This window comes from Rhinatrema bivittatum, chromosome 6, assembly GCF_901001135.1.
Source record: "Rhinatrema bivittatum chromosome 6, aRhiBiv1.1, whole genome shotgun sequence".
NCBI lineage: Eukaryota > Metazoa > Chordata > Amphibia > Gymnophiona > Rhinatrematidae > Rhinatrema > Rhinatrema bivittatum.
The window spans coordinates 50,037,626-50,059,502 of NC_042620.1; the positions used below are offsets into that span (position 1 = coordinate 50,037,626).

A 21,877-nucleotide genomic window follows, 5' to 3' on the forward strand; every position below is an offset into this window, starting at 1 on the left:
ACTTAAAACTCCTAAAAATGGGGGAAAAGGTTTTTAAAAGTTGTAAAATGTCTGTGGATAAGTGCTGTCATATACGGGTTAGTGGCAGCTAAATAGCAGCTGCCGCCACTTACCCGGCTATCTGGCAGAGGGTAACAGCTCCCAGATAGCTTGGTAAGTCAGTACTTATCTGGCTAAGTGGCAGTGGCTACCACCACTTACTTGTAGCTGATCTGCCCGTCAGGGATGTCTCCCTCCCCTTCTCAAGTTAAAATGTGCATTCATCCTGTGCCAAATGCACATTTTACAAGCAACCCAAATTTAAACTCCCGATGCACTGACATATCTTTAGTTTGCTACATCAAGAGTTAAAAATTTGAACATGAGTGTTAAAACTGTGGACTGAAAGCTAGCATGCACAGATTGCTGCATTGGCCTGTCAGTGAGTAATATCCACTGTCCAGTGCATGCTATCCCCATCTCACTGAGCCAGGGAATGTTTTGAAGATGTGCACCATACAAAGTGGTCCCAGCTATCCATACCCTGCAAGCTGCCCATTAATTACCATACTCTAGGGCTCAAGCTCTAGCCAAGAAGAGGCAGAGTTGATTACAAATGCTCTCAGGAGTTTCTACAAGTTTAAGGGCCAAAACTGGTGTTGCTTGTTGTTGTGTAGTGCTGAGAGAAAAGTCCAGGTGCTGGCCTGGATCTGAGCATCAATTACTGGTAACCTTTCTGTGGCACACTTGAGCAGGTCTAAGGCACACTGATTGGGAAAAACTGGTATCGTTTTATGTTATTGCTTTTTTTAATTATTATTATTGTCCACCACTTCGGCAGCTCTTTTTGAACTGAAGAGCTGATATATAAACTTTTAAATAAATAAGTTATAAATAAGAGGAGGAAGAGGAAGGTGAACATAAGTTCTTATGCTATTTCTCTCCGTTTCTTGTTTTGCAGCTTTTTTATTTTCAGTGCAATCTAATTTCCTTCAAAGTTTCTTGCTTGGTGGGCAGGATTTAAAAAATTAAACCTCGGGCGTCCTCTTCGTCGTTTGCCAGATAGCCCTATCATGATCTATCCCAGGGTCATTTCATTTCAGTGCCAACCCACGGTTTCTCATCTCGGATACAGCAATAATGACGCGGATCCATCGGTGGAACTTGCATTAAACCCAGAAAGACCGAACAATGGATGTGCTCGGCAGTGTATACAGCAGTGGCGTAGCCACGGGTGGGCCTGGGTGGGCAGGTGCCCACCCAACTTAGACCCAGGCCCACCCAACTAGCACCGGAACTGCAAGGCTGTCGCGGGATCCCATCCCCGCGACAGCAAACAAGAGAACCCACGCCTCGCGCGCCATCACAGCACACGTGGGGAAGCGCTGCTGCGGCCGTATGGCCAACCGGTCTTCCTGTTCGGGGGGAGGGGGGGGAGTGGAAGCGCCGCGCGCAGCTCCCGCTTCCTCCCCCCCAATTCAGGAAGATCAGCTGCCTCTCCTGCTGCCACCCCTTCTCCTGCTATCTTCGGGTCAAACGGCCCGCCGAACTTCCTGTTTGGGGGAGCGGAAGCGCTGCGCACAGCTTCCGCTTTCTCCCCCAGAGCAGGAAGATCAGCTGCCTCTCCTGCTGCCACCGGCCTCCTGCTATCTTCGGGCGTCCGGCCGTATGGTCCGCCGATCTTCCTGCTTGGGGGGGGGGGGGGGGAGGAAGCGGACGTTGTGCGCTGCGCTTCCGCTCCCCCCCCCCGACAGGAAGTTCGGCGGACCATACGGCCCGACGCCCGAAGATAGCAGGAGGCCGGTGGCAGCAGGAGAGGCAGCTGATCTTCCTGCTCTGGGGGAGAAAGCGGAAGCTGTGCACGTGCTTGAATGTGTATGTGTGGATGAGAATGGGAGTGTGTGTGGGTGAAAACTGGAGTGTGTATGTGGGTGAGAATGGAAGCTTGAATATGTGGGTGAATGGGAGCTCGAATGTGTGTATGTGTGGTTGAGAATGGGAGCCTGGGTTTGTGTGTGGGAGAGAATGGGAGCTTGAATGTGTAGGTGAGAATGGAAGCTTGAATATGTGGGTGAATGGGAGCTTGAATGTGTGTATATATGGGTGAGAATGAGAGCCTGGGTTTGTGTGGGTGGGTGAGAATGGAAGCTTGAATATGTGGATAAGAATGGGTGCTTGAATGTGTGTATGTGTGGGTGAGAATAGTACCTTAAATGTGTATATGTATGGATGAGAATGGGAGCTTGAATATGTGTGGGTGAGACTGGGAGCATGGGTTTGTGGGTGAGAATGGGAGTCTGGGTTTATGTGTGTGGGTGAGAATGGGTGCCTGGATGTGCGTCTGTGTGTGCATAAGAATATAAGCCTGGGGAGGGGTGAGAAAGTGAGAACTTGAATGTGAGCTTGGGGGGGGGAGCATATGAGAGAGTGACAGCTTGAGTGTGTGAGAGGGAGTCTGTGAGAGAAAGCGTGTATGTGTGTGTGTGGAAGGGAAGAAGACAGTAATAGAAGAAAGACACTGAAAAGGAATTAGGAAATGAGCTATAAGGGAAAAAATGGGAAAAAGAGACCAGGACCAACTGATTAGAAAAATACAAAGATCAGACAACAAAGGTAAAAATATATATCTATATTTTGAGATGTTAGCAATTTAAATATAAGCAACACAACCGCTCTCTCAAAATTTATGGACAGGTAGGAGCCGTGTATAAAATCGTAATAATAAGAAGGCTAAAGTACCACAAATCACCGTGAATTATGTTTGTATCATTAAGTAAACCTCACACTTAGGCGTAGATGTGAATGCTATGCTGCATAATTTGGCATTATTTATCAGTAAAAAAACAACTAGTAGACCTGCATGCCTACAGCCCACCCATGTTAACCTTGTGCCCACCCAAAAAATCAATTCTGGCTACGCCACTGGTATACAGGATCCATATTTATAGCACTTAAGCACTGAATATTCCGCAGCCCAAATGTCACTTGGCATATTTTTCCCTCGGGCCTAGCCTCTGCCATTCGAATGTGTATCCAGTGCTTTCCCCTTTATTTTCCTTTTGTTTTATTTTTGGCTGGCCTCACGGTGGAACGTTGCCCATACAATTAAGCCCACGCTCACCCTGAGCACTAAGAAGCAATCCGTTATTATACCGCTTCTAATGTTTCGCATACTGCTATGTTTCTCTTTCTTGATGTTAGATTTAGAAGGAAATCCTTTTCGAACCTGAAGTTTGGTAATGATTCCACACGGTGGCTTTTCAACATTCAGTCGGCCGAAAACCCAAAGAAGCAATGGACAAGTCCGCACTCTCTAATACTTTCCTCGGCTGCCGCGTTTCCCGCCACCGTTCGGGAGCGTATTCTGGTGGCGATTACCGCTCTCTCCTTACTGGGCCCTCGGCGGACTGCAACTCCCAGGCGGCCGCGCGCTGGATTCCGCTTGGCGGGCGGCGACTTCCGGTGATTGTGACGCGAAGGGTTCGGCGGGGCTGCTGCTGCTGCTGGCTGTTCTCTGCCCGCTGCGTGGAAGTGTCATGGCGGCCTGCGGTGGATCCGCTTCTCGATGGTTCTTCACCCGGGAGCAGTTGGAGAGCACGCCGTCCCGCCGCTGCGGGGTGGAGGCCGATAAGGAGCTCTCGTACAGACAGCAAGCGGCCAACCTCATCCAAGATATGGGGCAGCGGCTTAATGTGTATCCTTTTCCGGGAAACGTGTGAGAGGGGGGACGTCGGGCGGAGGGGCGAGAGGAGCCGGGCCTGTGTGGAGCCGGGTATAGTGATGGCGGCCGGGGCCTAGACGATGGTTTTTGTTCTGGTCTGGCGTGTGAAAACGGAGAGACGCTGCCGACAAATGTCTATTTTTCCTGCTTGCCGTTGTGTTTTATTGTATAGAATTAGATCTTGAACTAGGCGTTGAATTAAGGTTCTTTAGAGAAGAAAACGAGCCGGGAGGGGCAGTGTTGGTTTTGTCCCGTTTTCCCCTTTGTTTTCGGGTCTTTAACGCTGGTTTTTTGTTTTTTTTTTTAGACGATGGTGGGTTTATGCAAGCGTTGAGGTTGTAACTGCTCTCAGTAACTTAGCCCTACGCTGTCTACCAAGCTGCAATGTTTTCTGCTTTTTATTTGTAGCGTGGGGACTAGAGCCAGACGTGCCGGGTTCTTGCGCCAGCATTGCGAGTTCATTTTCATTATTTACAGGTTGAGGCATGCCCGTCTTAATGCTCTTCTATTATTTACGCTTGTATCCCGCCTTGTTGGTCCCGTAGGATCACCTAAAGTGGCGTAATACATTTTAAAAACCTTGAATGTTTAGAATTCTCTTCGCTATAGCTTCTTCTTCAGATCAAGTTGGAGTTTGGTATGTTTGAAGGTTTACTAAAACTTTCCTAAATTACACCTTTAGATCTCAACTGACAATAAACACTGCCATTGTTTACATGCACAGGTTTTATATGCACCATTCCTTCACGAAATTTCACAGAAATGTAAGTATATGTATCTTTTTTCTTCAAGGTGGTATTGAATTTCCTGAATGTTGAATGAACGTTGGGGTAGATTTACATCTTGACCTCTTGTGTTCCATATTTCTAACTCAGAACAGGGCTGGTATGTAATAAAAGGGGCTCAATTTTTGCTCATTTTCTTTACTCCTGTAGTCAAAATTGGGTTAACTCCTGATGTAGTAAATCAATAGTATGAAAATATTGAATATATGCACATCATGCATAAAACATGATTTATGCATACAAATCAGGTGATGAGACAAAATATGGTTTGTGCATATAAAACAACTGAAAAGGGCCTCTGGACAGATTTGAAATTAAAAAGTGTTTATCTTTGGGACAGGCAATTAGCACAGTTGTCACAACTGTGTGCAAAATTCTATGTGCAACTGTCTGCCCAGTAAGTTCTTAGGAGTAGACACTTGCAGTAGCACAGTTGTCACCATCTTGCAGTAATTGCTGAATGTACCACTATCAATCACTGCCACCTCATGCTTCTCAGATTCACTACATAAGGTTTGCCATCCGCCATCACATCGTTGGCATGTAGCTCCTGCTGGGCCAAGAGTTCTGCCAGCTATTCTCTCAAGTCTTGAGCAAATCCAGAGAAGCATGAGATGATAATTATAGACAACTGTACATAAAGTAAATGAGTGGTGACAATTCTGCAAAAGTGGCTGCCCAAGAGACCTTTATGTACCTACAACAGTTAATGTATTTCTGACTCAGATCCCAGGTAGAATCCTCCCTTTGGGTCCTGGACTTGGATGTCTCATTACTTGGCCCAGATTTTTTAGAACTGGGTCAGAGTAGGAGTAAAGTTAACTTGCATTTTTGGGCCTATCATTAATGTGTTGTGCTTTGCCAGCATGGTCCTGGACCCTGAGCTCCCAGTGCAGCGGTCCACCCAGGAGACCCAAGTCTCCAGTTCTAGGACCATGCTAGCATAGCACCATAGACTAACACTAGGCCCAGAAATACAAGTTAACTCCTGGGTCAGAGATGGAGTAAAGTTACATTTCTAGCATAGAGAAAACATGAGTTAAGCCTTCAGGACTTGTAACGCAGCTACTTGTGTTGGGGAGCAATAGCTAATGTCTTAATTAATATGGGGTTTACATGCACTAATCTTATAGTTTTTGTTGATTATATATATATATATATATTTATCTCTCTCTAATTGTTTCTTAGTTTAAATTCTGTACTGTCTTCCATTGCCCAGGTTTTACGCTCCCTGTTTAATGTAACTTTACTTTCTACCTTGATGTTAATTGGTTTCCCCTCAGTTACATTGTAAACCGGTACGATAAGACCTAGTCTTGAGCATCGGTATAGTAAAAGAAAATAAATAAATAAATAAATAAAGTGCACATTTTCACTCCTGTTTGTGTACACATTTTTGTGTGCCAAAATCCTTATTTAATGGAGTAAAGTTACAGCACAAAAATGTGTGCAAAATAGGAGTAAACGCGAGCTCAACCTTGTGCGTCTTAATACTTTAACCTCTACACAAGAGAGGTGAATCCTTATTTTTTCCAGTAGTTGCATTCATAGCTGAAATGTTTGTGCCACAATTAATGCTTATACATATATAACAGACTGTTGCTGAAGTTCCTCGAAGAGGCAACATGAGGTTCAAACAGTAATTGATCCAGCAGTGAAATATGTTAAGTACACACTGTTTTAAAAGATAAGAGGTTTCACGCCATGCTACCCACCATTTATTTTTAATCAAATGGTTGATGTAAACATTGGTTTCTTTTTCGGTTCCATCTAACCTGGCTGAAGAGCGGTTAGTTTGGGAAACTGCTGCTTCGATTCCTTTTGTATCTGCACTTCCCACCTGTGAGAACATTCGTCCCCTTATGAAGCCCTAATAAGAGTGGAACAGAGGCCTGTTTTGGGCTATTTATAAACAGAAATGTGTAAGAACACATTGGGAAGTTTCGTCTAAATACATCATCAATGGAACCTTCTGTGAGCAACAATTTAGGGATGTATTCTGCAAAAATGTGATCTGCCGTTTAGTTAAGGATTCTATTTTAGTATTAGCATGTATTTTGAATCTGTAAAAGGTACATTTTTTATATGATTAGTTGTGTGTGAATGCAGATAATTGAGGTATGAATATGTAAGGGGTTAAAATTAAACCTGTATGCAGTGTTAAGCAGGTGGTTTGTACCCAAGTTTCATCTTTAAAACATAATAAAATTGTCACATTATGATACTATTGAAAATTTTGGGGGGGGGGGGGTGGTTCTTTTATTTTTTTGGTTATGTAATTTTAACGAGCCCCTTGTATTACAATGGTGATATAATACTAATTTTCTACTATATATGTAAATTATGGTATATTGGTAGAAATATGTAGAATTGATATAACAAAATATATTAGGCTAATCATTAATTTATATTGAAGTCAAATTGCTACAATCAGAACAAACCTAGAAATAATGTGGAGGAAGCCAAGGATGCAAACTGTCCCCACTTTTCCTCAGTTTATATTGGAAATTCCTAACCCTGGAAACCATATGAAAACTGAAAGTATTAACATCAGTGATATATGCCTAAGAAACATTTGATATACTGATGACAGTACTAATAGCATCTAAGATCTACAAGAGATAAGATTGTATAACCAGTGGGAGCACTGAGAGGAGAGGATCACCTTGCTGGTGGCTGAAAGGAATCAGTAAGATTTTGCTTGGGCCATTGTCTCTTTCAAAAGTATTGGGGCAAAGTTAACTATTTGGGAGTATTATTTAGTGTGTGTGTGCCTTTAATAGTCAGTAAGACAGCGAATAAACAAGTTAGACTGTTTGTATTTTTAAATGGTCAGTCAGTAAGGCAGCTAGTAAGCAGAACTGAGTGTTTGTATTTAAAAAAAAAAAAAAGTAGCCAGAAGCTAGAAATAAGCTAGGAGCAGTGTATACCTAAGTAAAAAGGTTGAAAAGTTCAGTTCAGTTACTCACCTTGGGAAAGTGTTGAGGTAGTGTGATTTGGTTTGATTAGGTATCAACATTTGATAATAAAGAGAGCAGTGAGTCACTCTGGCTGACTAACTGAAGTTAGACTGTTTGGATTTCCCAACCCTCCCCTAGCTCATCCTTTAATTTATAGGCAGGTGCCACTTTCACAAAAAAAACAAACCAAAAAACAAAACAAAAAAAAAAAACACCAACAAAAACTTTATTGAGAGTTTGATCAGTCCCCTTGTAGGCCACTACCAGACATATAACGCTATGTAACGCTCACAGGCGAAGTTATGTTTTATTGTAAACCGGTGTGATTTGTATTTTATACAGGAATGTCGGTATATAAAAGTTAAAAATAAAAATATAGTGAATTCACTAATACATTTCAAGGACGTTAGACACATTCCTACTCCCTTATCAACCTAAAACTTAACTAGGAACTGAACAAAATTGAGATGAAGGCAGCAGCCCAGCAGCAAGAGGGGGGCTTCCCAATTTTTTGCATCAAGTGTCACATGTATGATTTTTTTACCCGCCGGTGAGAAGTTGTACATGTGCATGCGATGCATAGCTCCTGGCTCTCAGAGAACGAGTCCGGTCTCTGGAGGCTAGAGTGGCAGACCTGGAGGAGCTGAGGCAGACAGAGAGGTATATAGATGAGACCTTCAGGGACATACTAGGCAAGTCCCAACTTAAGACTGGCAGCCCTGGTGCTGCCGTTGAGAAAGAAGGTCTCATGATTGGAGGGCATCAACCGGGTGCAGCAGGAAAGGATCCTGTAGCAAGAACCTGCTCTCCAGGTGATGCATTGTCCTTTCGCATCAAGGATATCTCCCCAAGGCCTACTGCCCAGGAGGGAAGGGTTAGGTTGGCCGTCATAGTTGGTGATTTGATTATTAGGAATGTAGATAGCTGGGTGGCTGGTGGGCGTGAGGATCGCCTGGTAACATGCCTACCTGGTGCAAAGGTGGCGGACCTCACGCGTCACCTAGATAGGATTTTAGACAGTGCTGGGGAGGAGCCGGCTGTCGTGGTACATGAGGGCACCAACGACATAGGAAAATGTGGGAGGGAGGTTCTGGAAGCCAAATTTAGGCTCTTAGGTAGAAAGCTTAAATCCAGAACCTCCAGGGTAGCATTCTCTGAAATGCTCCCTGTTCCATGCGCAGGTCACTAGAGGCAGGCAGAGCTCTGGAGTCTCAATGCGTGGATGAGACGATGGTGCAAGGAAGAGGGATTCAGTTTTGTTAGGAACTGGGGAACCTTTTGGGGAAAGGGGAGTCTCTTCCAAAGGGATGGGCTCCACTTTAACCAGGGTGGAACCAGACTGCTGGCGCTCACCTTTAAAAAGGAGATTGTTTTAATTTAAAAGCTGCTCTAAGGGGAAAGCCGACAGTTGCTCAGCAGCGCATGGTTTGGAGAGAGGTATCTTCAAATGATACTAATGATGCATTAGAATTAGGGCATCCTCACAGAGAGGTTCCAATAATAAGAAAAGTAGTCCAAGTGCCTGTAGCTAAAAACTCACCTGAGCTAAAAAAAAATTAAAAAGCAGAATGAAAATACAAACAAAAAACAAACTTTGAAATGTTTGTATGCTAATGCCAGAAGTCTAAGAAGTAAGATGGGAGAATTAGAATGTATAGCAGTGAATGATGACAGACTTAATTGGCATCTCAGAGACATGGTGGAAGGAGGACAACCAATGGGACAGTGCTATACCGGGGTACAAATTATATTGCAATGACAGAGAGGAGCACCCAGGAGGCAGTGTGGCGTTTTATGTCTGGGATGGCATAGAGTCCAACAGGATAAACTTCCTGCATGAGGCTAAATGCAAAATTGAATCTTTATGGGTAGAAATCCCTTGTGTGTCAGGGAAGACTATAGTGATAGGAGTATACTACCATCCACCTGGTCAAGATGGTGAGACGGACAGTGAAAGTTTAAGAGAAATCAGGGAAGCTAACCAAATTGAAGTCTCCCATTATTACTGCACTACCAGTTACCCCAATATTGACTGGGTAAATGTATCATTGGGACACGCTAGAGAGATAACGTTTCTGGATGGAATAAATGATAGCTTTATGGAGCAATTGGTTCAGGAACAGACAAGAGAGGGAGCAATTTTAGATCTAATTCTCAGTGGAGCACAGGATTTGGTGAGAGAGGTAACTGTGGTGGGGCCGCTTGGCAATAGTGATCATAATATGATCAAATTTGAATTAATGACTGGAAGAGGAACAGTATGCAAATCCACGGCTCTCGTGCTAAACTTTCAAAAGGGAAACTTTGATAACATGAGAAAAATTGTTAGAAAAAAACTGAAAGGAGCTACAAAAGTAAAAAGTGTGCAAGAGGTGTGGTCATTCTTAAAAAAAAAAACAAAAACAAAAAACAAAACCATTCTAGAAGCACAGTACAGATGTATTCCACACATTAAGAAAGGTGGAAAGAAGGCAAAATGATTACCGGCATGGTTAAAATGGGAGGTGAAAGAAGCTATTTTAGCCAAAAGATCTTCATTCAAAAATTGGAAGAAGGATCCAACAGAAGAAAATAGGATAATGCATAAACTTTGGTAAGTTAAATGTAAGACATTGATAAGACAGGCTAAGAGAGAATTTGAAAAGAAGTTGGCCGTAGAGGCAAAAACTCAGTGTAAACTTTTTAAAATATATCCGAAGCAGAAAGCCTGTGAGGGAGTCAGTTGGACCGTTCGATGATCGAGGGGTCAAAGGGGCACTTAGAGAAGATAAGGCCATTGCGGAAAGATTAAATGATTTCTTTGTTTCGGTGTTTACTGAAGAGGATGTTGGGGAGGTACCAGTACTGGAGAAGGTTTTTATGGGTAATGATTCAGATGGACTGAATCAAATCATGGTGAACCTAGATGATGTGGTAGACCTGATTGACAAACTGAAGAGTAGTAAATCACCTGGACCGGATGGTATACACCCCAGAGTTCTGAAGGAACTAAAAAATGAAATTTCAGACCTATTAGTAAAAATTTGTAACCTATCATTAAAATCATCCATTGTACCTGAAAACTGTAGGATAGCTAATGTAACCCCAATATTTAAAAAGGGCTCCAGGGGCGATCCGGGAAACTACAGACCGGTTAGCCTGACTTCAGTGCCAGGAAAAATAGTGGAAAGTGTTCTAAACATCAAAATCACAGAACATATAGAAATACATGGTTTAATGGAACAAAGTCAGCATGGCTTTACCCAGGGCAAGTCTTGCCTCACAAATCTGCTTCACTTTTTTGAAGGAGTTAATAAACATGTGGATAAAGGTGAACCGGTAGATGTAGTATACTTGGATTTTCAGAAGGCGTTTGACAAAGTTCCTCATGAGAGGCTTCTAGGAAAAGTAAAAAGTCATGGGATAGGTGGCGATGTCCTTTCGTGGATTGCAAACTGGCTAAAAGTCAGGAAACAGAGTAAGATTAAATGGACAATTTTCTCAGTGGAAGGGAGTGGGCAGTGGAGTACCTCAGGGATCTGTATTGGGACCCTTACTTTTCAATATATTTATAAATGATCTGGAAAGAAATACGACGAGTGAGATAATCAAATTTGCAAATGATACAAAATTGTTCAGAGTAGTTAAATCACAAGCAGATTGTGATAAATTGCAGGAAGATCTTGTGAGACTGGAAAATTGGGCATCAAAATGGCAGATGAAATTTAATGTGGGTAAGTGCAAGGTGATGCATATAGGGAAACATAACCATGCTAGGTTAGGTTCCATATTAGGTGCTACAACCCAAGAAAGAGATCTAGGCGTCATAGTGAATAACACATTGAAATCGTCGTTGCAGGGTGCTGCGGCAGTCAAAAAAGCAAACAGAATGTTGGGAATTATTAGAAAGGGAATGGTGAATAAAATGGAAAATGTCATAATGCCTCTGTATTGCTCCATGGTGAGACCGCACCTTGAATACTGTGTACAATTCTGGTCGCCGCATCTCCAAAAAGATATAATTGTTATGGAGAAGGTACAGAGAAGGGCTACCAAAATAAGGGGAATGGAACAGCTCCCCTGTGAGGAAAGACTAAAGAGGTTAGTACTTCTCAGTTTGGAGAAGAGACGGCTGAGGGGGGGATATGATAGAGGTGTTTAAAATCATGAGAGGTCTAGGTGTAGATGTGAATCGGTTATTTACTCTTTTGGATAATAGACTAGGGGGCACTCCATGAAGTTAGCATGTAGCACATTTAAAACTAATCGGAGAAAGTTCTTTTTCAGTCAACGCACAATTAAACTCTGGAATTTGTTGCCAGAGGGTGTGGTTAGTGCAGTTAGTATAACTGTGTTTAAAAAAAGGATTGGATAAGTTCTTGGAGAAGTCTATTACCTGCTATTAATTAAGTTGACTTAGAGAATAGCCACTGCCATTAGCAATGGTAACATGGAATCGACTTAGTTTTTGGGTACTTGCCAGGTTCTTATGGCCTGAATTGGCCACTGTTGGAAACAGGATGCTGGGCTTGAAGGACCTTGGTCTGACCCAGTATGGCATGTTCTTATGTTCTTAAATAATCTTGAGAACCTTGTATCTCCATTCATATCTCTGTATGCCCTCCTTTGTGTTTCCTGAGTTGATTGTAAACTACACTCTTGTAATAGAAATTCAACTTTAATTCTTATTGTAAGCTGCCTTGAAACTAGCTTGGAAAACATGGAACATGAAATGCTTATAAATTATTTTTCATGTGATTAGCAAAACTAGTTCTAATGCTATATAAGCAGAACTGGAAAAAACGTGGGCACCTAAGCTTCAGGCTGTTGCCAGGTGGAGAAGCCAGGGCCCAGAACAGCGGCAGCCAGGACTTGAAAAGAAGGGGCAGGTTGTGGAAAGAGCAGTGGCAGAGTGTGAAACAGAAAAGAGTTGTGGGGGGTGGGGGCAGCCACTGGACTGTGAAAGAACTGGGGAGAGGGGTGGGAAAGAGAAAAATGTAAAAAATTAGTGGGGGGGGGGGGGGGGGGGGGGTTAATTCTATACATTTTTTCTCCCAGGTCCTAAGAATTTTTAGTTGATGTGTGAATTTTCTGAAAATGTTCTGCTCATGAATATAGAATTATTTGTTGAAGGATAAAATGAAATAAATCAAAGCAGTAGCATATTCATATTGATAGGCAGTTTCAAAAAGGGCCTCCAAAGTGGGGAAGTCTTATTGAGAAGATTCAGGCGCAGTTGCAAGTCTGCTCTGCCGATACAACAGGAGCTGCTTGCATGGAATATAAATATCTAGGTAACTGGATCAACAGAGATTTTAAAGAGCTTAATAAAAATAAGAAAGCGGAAAGCAAAAAATGGATTTGAGGATTGTCAGGAGTTCCTCCACCCACTTCCCACTGGGAAAATGGCGCTGTCATCTAAAATGGCGCTGTCTGACACAGAAGCCTTGGATCAGCCATTGCTATTTTGGAAGATGGTTCCAATGGGAGGGGACTGAGACGGGACTAAAAGTATGCTGGAGATGTAGGTCCTTTTTTGGCATTTTGGGGCAGGCTTCACATCTTACACTTGGGGGTGGGGTGGATTGTAACTCGGGGCTTTAATCTTCTTAGCCTTTATTGGTGGAGGAATGGGACAGGAATACATGGACATTATTGCTGCTGGTAACATTCACACATTCCAAACCACAGGAACAATTCAGTATTCACTAAACTGTGGTGCTTGATTACTATCTTTTAGTGAATACCACAGAACTAATCTGAGTTAAATTTTAACATAGTTTAATAAATAGAATCCTTAGATCTAAAGTTAAAGGTTACCAAGAACATAGAATTTCTGAGTGGTAGGATAGCGAAGTGAAACATGTACATAATGGATTTGGATTTTGGATTTAATTACTCTCCTTTCCAAATATGAGTTCAAGGTGAGTTACAATTTAGATACAGTAGGGTGGGTACCTGACCCAGAAGCCTTATAATTTAAGGGCTTGATCTACCTAGCATTTTTCCCCTACACACAGAATGGGAGAAAAGTCTGAATAAGTCAGGCCCTAAGTTGGTAACTGAGGCAGTGGAAGATGAAGTGACTTGCCAAAGGTCACAAAGGGGCATTGGTAGGAGAGTCAGGGTTTGAACAGTGACTTCTCTGTTATGCAGCCCACTGTTTTAACCACTAGGCTACTCTTCCAGTCTACTTATAGCCAAGGCTGGAAAATCCCAGGTACCATATTTTTTGGGGGGGGATCCTACAGCTACTATTATTTCTAAAGCACTACTGGACAAATGCAGCACTGTACAGATATACATAAGAGAGAGCCCTTCTCCATGGAGCTTACAGACTGGTCAAGACATAAGTCTATGGGAAATGCATTTATTATAGAGAAGTACTAAAGATTTTAAAGTAGCTTCAAAATGGTGATTTTTTTTTTAAACTGGGTTTCCTTATGGCCAGAGAGGGGAGCATGATACACAGACTCAATAAGTCTAGTCCGGGCATATGGCGCAGAGTTGGCATGAAGGAGAAGGGCACAAATAAGAGTGACTTACTCTTATTTGTGTAGACAGGGTGTAGGGAGTCAGAAGATAAGAGAACCCTAAACATTGAAACCTGGATTTAAGCCCGGGAAAGGAGCTTCCAGCCGCAGCTAGGGGAAGAGGAGCTGTCAGGAAGTAGAGGAGCTAATGTTGGCTCTCATAAAGGAGAGACTGGAGAATAGTATGGGGGGGAATGAAGGTCAAAATTTTATAGCAAAAAAAATGGGGAGATCACAAAAAAAAATGCTTCAACTTTTCCCCCTTTGCTTCTAAAGATTTGAGCTGGTACCCAAGCTGTCCAAAAGTTTTTCTGCCCCTGCTTTTATAGCAGAGAAATTAAAAAAAAAAAAAAATACACATGTGTGGTGCTATAGGAGAATACTAGAAATTGGCTGGAAGGTTCTACATAATATAGCAAATGAAGATAGATGAAGACCAAAATAGCCCATCTCATTTGTCCAGCTGAGATTCTTCCACTTTGGGAAGAAGAGCTTATACTGTAAATTCCCTTCTTTAAACCAACAGCAATCCCCCCACCCCCCATGTCTTTACCCAATTTCTCAACCCTTTCCTACCACTGTCCTGCATAACTTTCCCAAGCATGCCCAAAATCCATGGGTAGCCTCTAGTCTCTGCTGGTAAGCCATTTCACTCCTTATCTCCATCTTTGTTACAAGACCAATGCTTAAGCCAATAATCAGGCTCCTTTCTGTGTCTTACCATCAATTTTTGTAATAATCTCCAAACCACCACAAATGTTAAATATAATAATTAATAAATAAAATCTGGCTTCCCCCTGCTCATTGAAGTTTAGGTTTTAAACAGTTCCTCTACAGTGCTATTGTATCACTGCTCTTTTACAGTTGTATCTACCGCTCCATGCAGGTTATGCCAATGCTTCATTATCCTTTCTGCACTAAAGATCCTTTGTGCTTAGTCCAGCTCTTTTTTGTGCTTCCTTTTACTGATTTTCTTTTCTCCACCATCATCAATACATGCATTCCCCACACTTTTTTCTTAAATAGATATGTTTGGAAATTGTTCCCGAGTTTGTCCCAACCCGGAGCCTCCTACCATTTCCTCTTGTTCTAAAGCATTTTTCTTCTGAAAAAGGTTTGCTTTTGGTGAGGTATTTAGATGTCTCGTATCCTCTGTCTTTCCTTTCCTCTAGGGTGTACATAATTAGAAACATGATAGCAGAAAAAGACCATATGGTCCATTTACTCTGCCCATCCATTCAATATATCTAGACTTACCATTTTTGTCTCCACCACCTCCATTGGGAGGCCATTCCATGTAGCCATTAACTTCTCTATAAAGAAATATTTCCTAAGATTACTCCCAAGTCTACCTCATTTCACCCTCATCCCATGACCCCTCGTTCTAGACACCCCCCCCCCCCCCCCCTTTCTGTTGAAAGAGGCTTGCCTCCTGTGGATGGTAACCTTGGAAATATTAAAATGTCTCTATCATATCTCTCCTATCTTGCCTTTCCTCTAGGGTATACATGTTTAGATCTTTGTCTATCCCCATATGCTTCGGCATGAATACCACTGTTCATTTTAATAGTTACCCTCTGAACCGACTCCACCTGGCTTATATTCTTTTGAAGGTGCAATCTTCAGAATTGTACCCAGTATTCCAAATGTCTCACCAGGGAACTATACAGGGGCAATACATTAGGACCCTAAGCATCATGCCTTATGGCTTTTGTAGCAAACGCTTCACCATTTTGGTAGCCTTTCTTTAGACTGCCTCCAGTCTATATACTTCTGAAGCAGCGTTCTCCAGAATTGGATACAATATTCTAGTTGAGGTTTTGCCACAACATGTGCAGAAGCATTATTACCTCATTTTTTGTGTGTTGGATTATGCCTCTCCCTAGCATCCCTCTGTCTCTAGCCACAGCCTTATCATACTTTTTTTGCTACCTTGCAATCAAATACTATTTCCCCAATTTTCTTTCTTGATTAGTGCAAATCAGCTTCTCATCTCCCCATATCCCCTTGGATTTATGCACCCAAAATGTCTGACTTAGTATTTATTTGCACTGATTTTTATCTGCTAAGCATTTGACCATGAGCTTTCTTAGATCACGTATCACGCTTCCTCAGGGGTATCAACTCTGAGGCAGATCTTAGTATCATTTGTGAAAGAAACAATCTGTTCTTCCTAACTTCTCCACAATATCACTCACAAAAATGTTGAATAAAACCAGCATCAGAACTGGATCCCTGAAGCACTCTACCTATTACAGTTCTTTCCTCCAAGTGAATTTCTAGTTAATAATAGGCAGTCACCTAATTCCATTTTTAACATTTATTTAGCACTCTGAATAATGGATAAGAGGAGGATCATTACTGGCATGGGTACATATGGGAGAAGGGTAGATACCACCCAATACATAGAAGCATAAATTTGTAAGGAAATAGCAAAACTGGAAGTGGAAAATGCCACAGGGTCAGATAGGATACAACCTAGGATATTAAGGGGCTTAGGAGAATTCTCAAAGGTCCACCAAAATAATCTTAGGGATGAAAGGGGACCTGTGGCACCGGAGAAGGGTGGATGTTGTCCCACTTTATAAAAAGAGGTAACAGAGAACAGGTTGGAAAATACAGGCCGGTTAATTTTATTGCAGTGATTGGAAAATTGAGACTATATGATTCTATTTAGTTCTATTGATAGATTATACTTAGTTCTGCTTGTTATTGGCAGCCACATTGTATATACGGTAGCTTTATTTAGTGCTCTGGATAGTATACCCCGTTTCCTTTTAGATCGTATATATCTGCAATGGTTGATTTTAGTGCCTCCTTGTAATTATATTTTTGCAATGTTATTTATTCTCTTCTTTCGGTTATTCCTCCACCTCTGTACCCTGCTTTCCAACCGGCACTGTTCCTAATTTTTCTCTGTCTGTTCCCCCCCCCCCCCCCCCCCCCCCCCCCCCCCCCCCCGCTGTGCTTGCTTCTCTTATCTTCCTCACTGCTCCCCCCCCCCCCAATTCATTGTATTTCCCCCTTTCAGTTTTACCGTAAACCGGCATGATGTACCCACGAATGTCGGCATAAAAAAGTTAATAAATAAATAAAACATGGAAGGAAGACAGTAAAATATTTTACAATTGAGTGGGTTGCAGATTGCAAGGCAGCATGCTTTAACCAGATGGAGAATGTATCAAACAAGTCTGATTTCTTCAATTTGTTGATTAGAAAATTAGATCTAGGGCATGAGCTGGATGTGGTATACTTAGGGGTTGATTTGAAAAGGCACGTGTGGCTATATGTGTGCAGTTCCTGGGCGTGCCGATTTTATAACATGCATGCGTTGGTATGTGCAGGTAATAAAATACGGTTCCCACGCACACGTGCGCCAGATTTTCATGTCTGCGTGTGCGAGCGGGTGCCCTCCCGCACGCATGGGGGGTAGGGGGGGGAGAATCTTTTAAAAAATATGCACGGTGACGTGATCAGGCCTACACCAGTTCCCTCCTAGTCCACTCTAATTAAGGAGAGGACTGGGAGGGAACTTCCCTAACCCTACTCTTCCTATCTTTTCCCCTCGCCTTCCTTGACCCCTAAACCTGCCCTAGCTATCCCCAAATTTTTTGATTTGATACTTACTGCTCCTCTGGAGCAGAAGTAAACTCTGCATGCTGGTTGGCTGCCGGCGCACCCTTCCCCGGGACACTGGCCCGCCCCTTTCTTCTCGCTCAGGCCCGGCCATGCGCTTATCCCCCAAATTTTTGTGCACAGGGCTTTTAAAATCCAGGCTTTAGATTTCAGCAAAGCTTTTGGAACTGATCTACATAAGAGGCTGAAAAATTAACTGAGAAGCCTGAGAATGGGTATTAAGGTGGTGAACTGGAAAGGCTGGTTGCTTGATAGAACAGAAAAAAAAAGTTTGTTATACAGTCCAAGGTGGATAATAGGAGCAACAGACACACACATTGATTATCACATCAACAGTCGTACAGACATTCAATGCTAGAGCGATGTAAACTGCATCAAACATAGAACTCTTTGATGAATACTAAACAAGTTTTCCTTGTTCCCCTTTTTGCACATTTTATCCTTATCTCAACTTAATCTAACAATTCAGCCTTCTGGTGTTTCTATTCTCACTGACATACTTGAAGAAAATATCTCCTCATTTTATCTTATTAGCCATCTTTTTTTTCTTCTATTCACATTTTTGCCATCCTGACTTCCTTCCCCACCTCTTTCTGCTTTACCATGTTTGTTCCTCAAGTGTATTGATGATCTTTATGTCCTTAACATAAGAAATTGCTATGCTGGGTCAGACCAAGGGTCCATCAAGCCCAGCATCCTGTTTCCAACAGAGGCCAAACCTGGCAAGTACCCAAACACTAATAAGATCCCATGCTATTGATGCCAGTAATAGCAGTGGCTATTCCCTAAGTCAACTTGATTAATAGCTGTCAGTGGAACTTATCCAAACCTTTTTTTAAATCCAGCTACACTAACTGCACTAACCACATCCTCTGTCGACAAATTCCAGAGCTTAATTGTGCATTGAGTGAAAAAATGGTTTCTCCGATTAGTCTTAAATGTGCTACTTGCTAACTTCATGGAATGCCCCCTAGTCCTACTATTATCCAAAAGTGTAAATAAGTCACATCTACCTGTTTTACTAAAGCATTTTTTCTTTTTTACTTTTATTTACTTTCCTGTTATAAAAACTGTTTCCCTTAGTATCACTTCTTTTAATTTAGCCCACTATTCATCATTTTTGTTTATTTATGACTAGCTTTTCCAGCTGGGAAGTTCAATGACTTACAGCTGACAGTTAAGTTCAGTGATCCATTGCAGTGGATTACAGTATTTGGGCTCTCTTTTTTTCCAGTTCACCAGCTCTGCCTCCTAACAATCACTGCTGCTCAGGTGGGTACCTACCTGGATGTTATAGATGCTTTCTCCATTCTTAACTTTCAAATCCAATATCATGGATTTCATTACCATTTGTCTGAGAAGAGCCCTTTGAAGGAAGTTTGGGATCTCTCCATTTCTATTTGAGTCCACCAATGGAGTATTCCAGTCCACAGCCAGCAGGTTAACATCTTCCACCAGCATCTCACTTCATTCTCACCTTTTAGTTGTTTTTGACCGTATCTTTGTCGGGTTCTTCCTTCCAAGTTGGAGAAGCGTAGATGGCAGTACCATTTCCAAGATGGCTAAAAGTGCTGCCTGCTTTTTCCAGTTCCCCTGTATTTGAGTTGCTTTGGTATGATTTTTGTACATAGAGAGCTACTGCTCTCACTTTTCTGCCACCCCGATCCTTCCTAAACAAATTGTAGCTGTGTGGCTGTATCCCATTCATGGGAATTATTGACACATGTCTCTCAGATTGCAGCAATATGCTGGTCTGCCTCTGTCCTGAGGGTTCACAGATACAATTGCTCAAAAATAGATTGCTCAAAAATAGATGAGTGAATTTCTCACTTGTGGTTTTCCTCAATCTTAATTTGTCAGGGTTGGCAACCTGGATCAATTGGCTTTCATCCACAACTCCCCTCCCATAGACCATCAAGTTTCCTGCAGCAGCTCAGGAGTAAATTCTGTGGAGAGAGCTACGCAATTATGTGGCAAAGTTTCTGAAATTCTGTACCAATTATGTTGCACATTTGCATAGATTTGCACAATGTGAATTTGTAATGCTTTATCAAAATAGTAATTTTTAAACATTGTTTGTGTTATCTAGATCAGTATTCCCTCCAATTTTTGAAAGGACTGCATGTGCAAAAAATTTTTTGGTGCAACATTTTTTAAGCCAGGTTCAAATTTGTGCACTATGAGCTAGTATAATGCAAATAATATTGGAATTTGTGTGTAGGGTTCATGACCTCTGTGTGCACGCACAGCCTAGTGCAGAGGAGGGTAAACCTACGACCTGTGTGCCAAATCTGACCCAGTACCATCTTTCTTAAGAACATAAGAACATGCCATACTGGGTTGGACCAAGGGTCCATCAAGCCCAGCATCCTGTTTCCAACAGTGGCCAATCCAGGCCATGAAAACCTGGCAAGTACCTGCCTATCTATTTAAAATTAACATGTGTGGCCCACGTGATGTTGGGCCCTGAATGGCGCAGTTCCTACTAGCTAGAAGAGAACCCGTCCTGCATGGCACACTTGGGAACCCCGCTAGCAAGAACACGCCCTGCACAGTGGTGGGCTTGAGGTTGACTGCTGGTGGGCTTTCATCACCCAGCCAGCAGGAAGATGACGACAACCCCAGCAGGAAGGGTGAGTCACATGGTGGGTTGGGAAGGGGACATGAGTGGTGAGTGATAGAGGGGGGAGAGAAGGAAAGGGAGTGAATGGGGGAGAAAGAGGGTATGTAACTGAGAGGGAAGGTAGTGATTGGAGGAAGGGAAGAGTGCGTGAGAGGGAAGAAGGCGTGTGGATGTGTGTGACTGAGAAGGAAGGGGGTGACTGGAAAGGAGGGAACCTGACAGAGGGAAGGGAGTGCATGGGAAGGAGGGGGAGTGACAGAAGAGAGAGTGGGAAGGGCATGAGGGGTGAAGGGAAGGGTGAGTGGGAGGGTTAGTGAATGACTTGAGGGGGGTGGAGGGAGGGTTGAATGACTGAAAGGTGAGTGAGGGAAGGGGAGGAGGAAATGGAAGAGGGGAATTTAGAAGAGAAGGTAGAAGGATTCATATGTATATTTGAGAGAGGAGAAGGGGGTGTGTTCCCCCCCCCCCCCCCCCACTTCCCCTACCCTCATCCAATCTCAGGGTGATTCAGAATCAAAAGGTCATAGGTGTGGAGAGAGGGAACTTGTTATCGTTATTAGTTTTAATTATTGGGTGTATGATATAGCTTCTGTTTTGAAATATTTAATTGATTTTTGGGAAGTGTTAATTATCCTTATTCTTCTTTATTGTTATATGTTCTTTTCATCTGTTTGGTTTGCTATCATGATTGATTTATATTTCTTGAATTTATTTTATGAGGAATAGTGGTGATTTTGTTTTTGCACCGTTGCACTGCATATGAGTCTGGCTTTTAGTGGTTTCCAGTTCAGTTTTTTGTCTGCACCTTCTATTTATTCTTATTTGGTGAGGGTCTGTCTGTGTTCTCCATTTGTGACCAAGGTGAGGTAGTCTGCTAGCCGGAAAAGTTCCTTATACCTCTTGGGTTGAAGGTTTTACTGATCTTGGTGTAGATTGGGATCCATGATTAAAGGAACTCCTTGGATGCTAAAAATGATGCTGCTGCTTGCTATATATTGAAATGCCTGCAGCAAGTTCTGGAGGCTTGGTTGTCATGTCGAGGAGCTGCAAGGGGGAAACCCTCCACTCAGCTCTCATTGCTGTTAATCACTTGTAATGTGGCCCCAGCACAAAAAAGTTGCCTATCCCCCTGCCTTAGAGGGAACAGTGGACTATATTTATTATTTATTTTTAGTAAAGGGGATTTTAGTGATCATGCTGAGGAGGATAGGGATAGAGAATAGGAATTAAGGGATCTGGGGATGTGACAGGAAAAAGAGAAAATATTTTGTTAGCGTGAGATAAGGGATCTCAAGGAGACGAGGTCAGAGGATAGGAGATGGGGATAAGGAGAGAATTGGGATCCTGAATCAGGTGAAGGAAGGTAGATCCACTTCTCACACCTGTCCTCTCAATGCTAATCTCTTCACTTATACCCCCTCCCCTGACCTTTCACAGCCTACATCTCCTCCAGTCCCCATTTACACCCACATACCTTAAATAAAAATATATCCTTACCACTACCCCTCTCTCATATCTCATCAAACTCCCTCCTATTCCTGCTCCCGATTCCCCCCTTCCCCTCTCTCCCCTTTTGATCTTTGACCAATTCGACAAGCTGTGCAACTCTTCCCCTCACCACTGGCAGCCGCTACTGATCCGGATATGGTAATTGAAAAACA

The 21,877-nt window shown here is 42.6% G+C and overlaps 1 protein-coding gene across 3 annotated transcripts in view; it reads left to right on the top strand.

The window, feature by feature from the left end:
- Window positions 1-3,364: 3,364 nt before the first annotated feature.
- The window catches only part of CCNT2 (cyclin T2), a 147,234-nt gene continuing 128,721 nt past the window's right edge, over window positions 3,365-21,877 (top strand). For 2 of the 3 annotated variants that reach the window (XM_029605361.1, XM_029605364.1), the window contains exons 1-2: window positions 3,365-3,673; window positions 4,383-4,464. In XM_029605361.1, the coding sequence (XP_029461221.1) occupies window positions 3,516-3,673; window positions 4,383-4,464 (240 nt within the window). In that variant the 5' untranslated portion in view covers window positions 3,365-3,515. Of the gene's footprint in view, window positions 3,674-4,007; window positions 4,338-4,382; window positions 4,465-21,877 lie in introns of those variants that run through there. The other variant, XM_029605362.1, reaches the window with a different exon arrangement.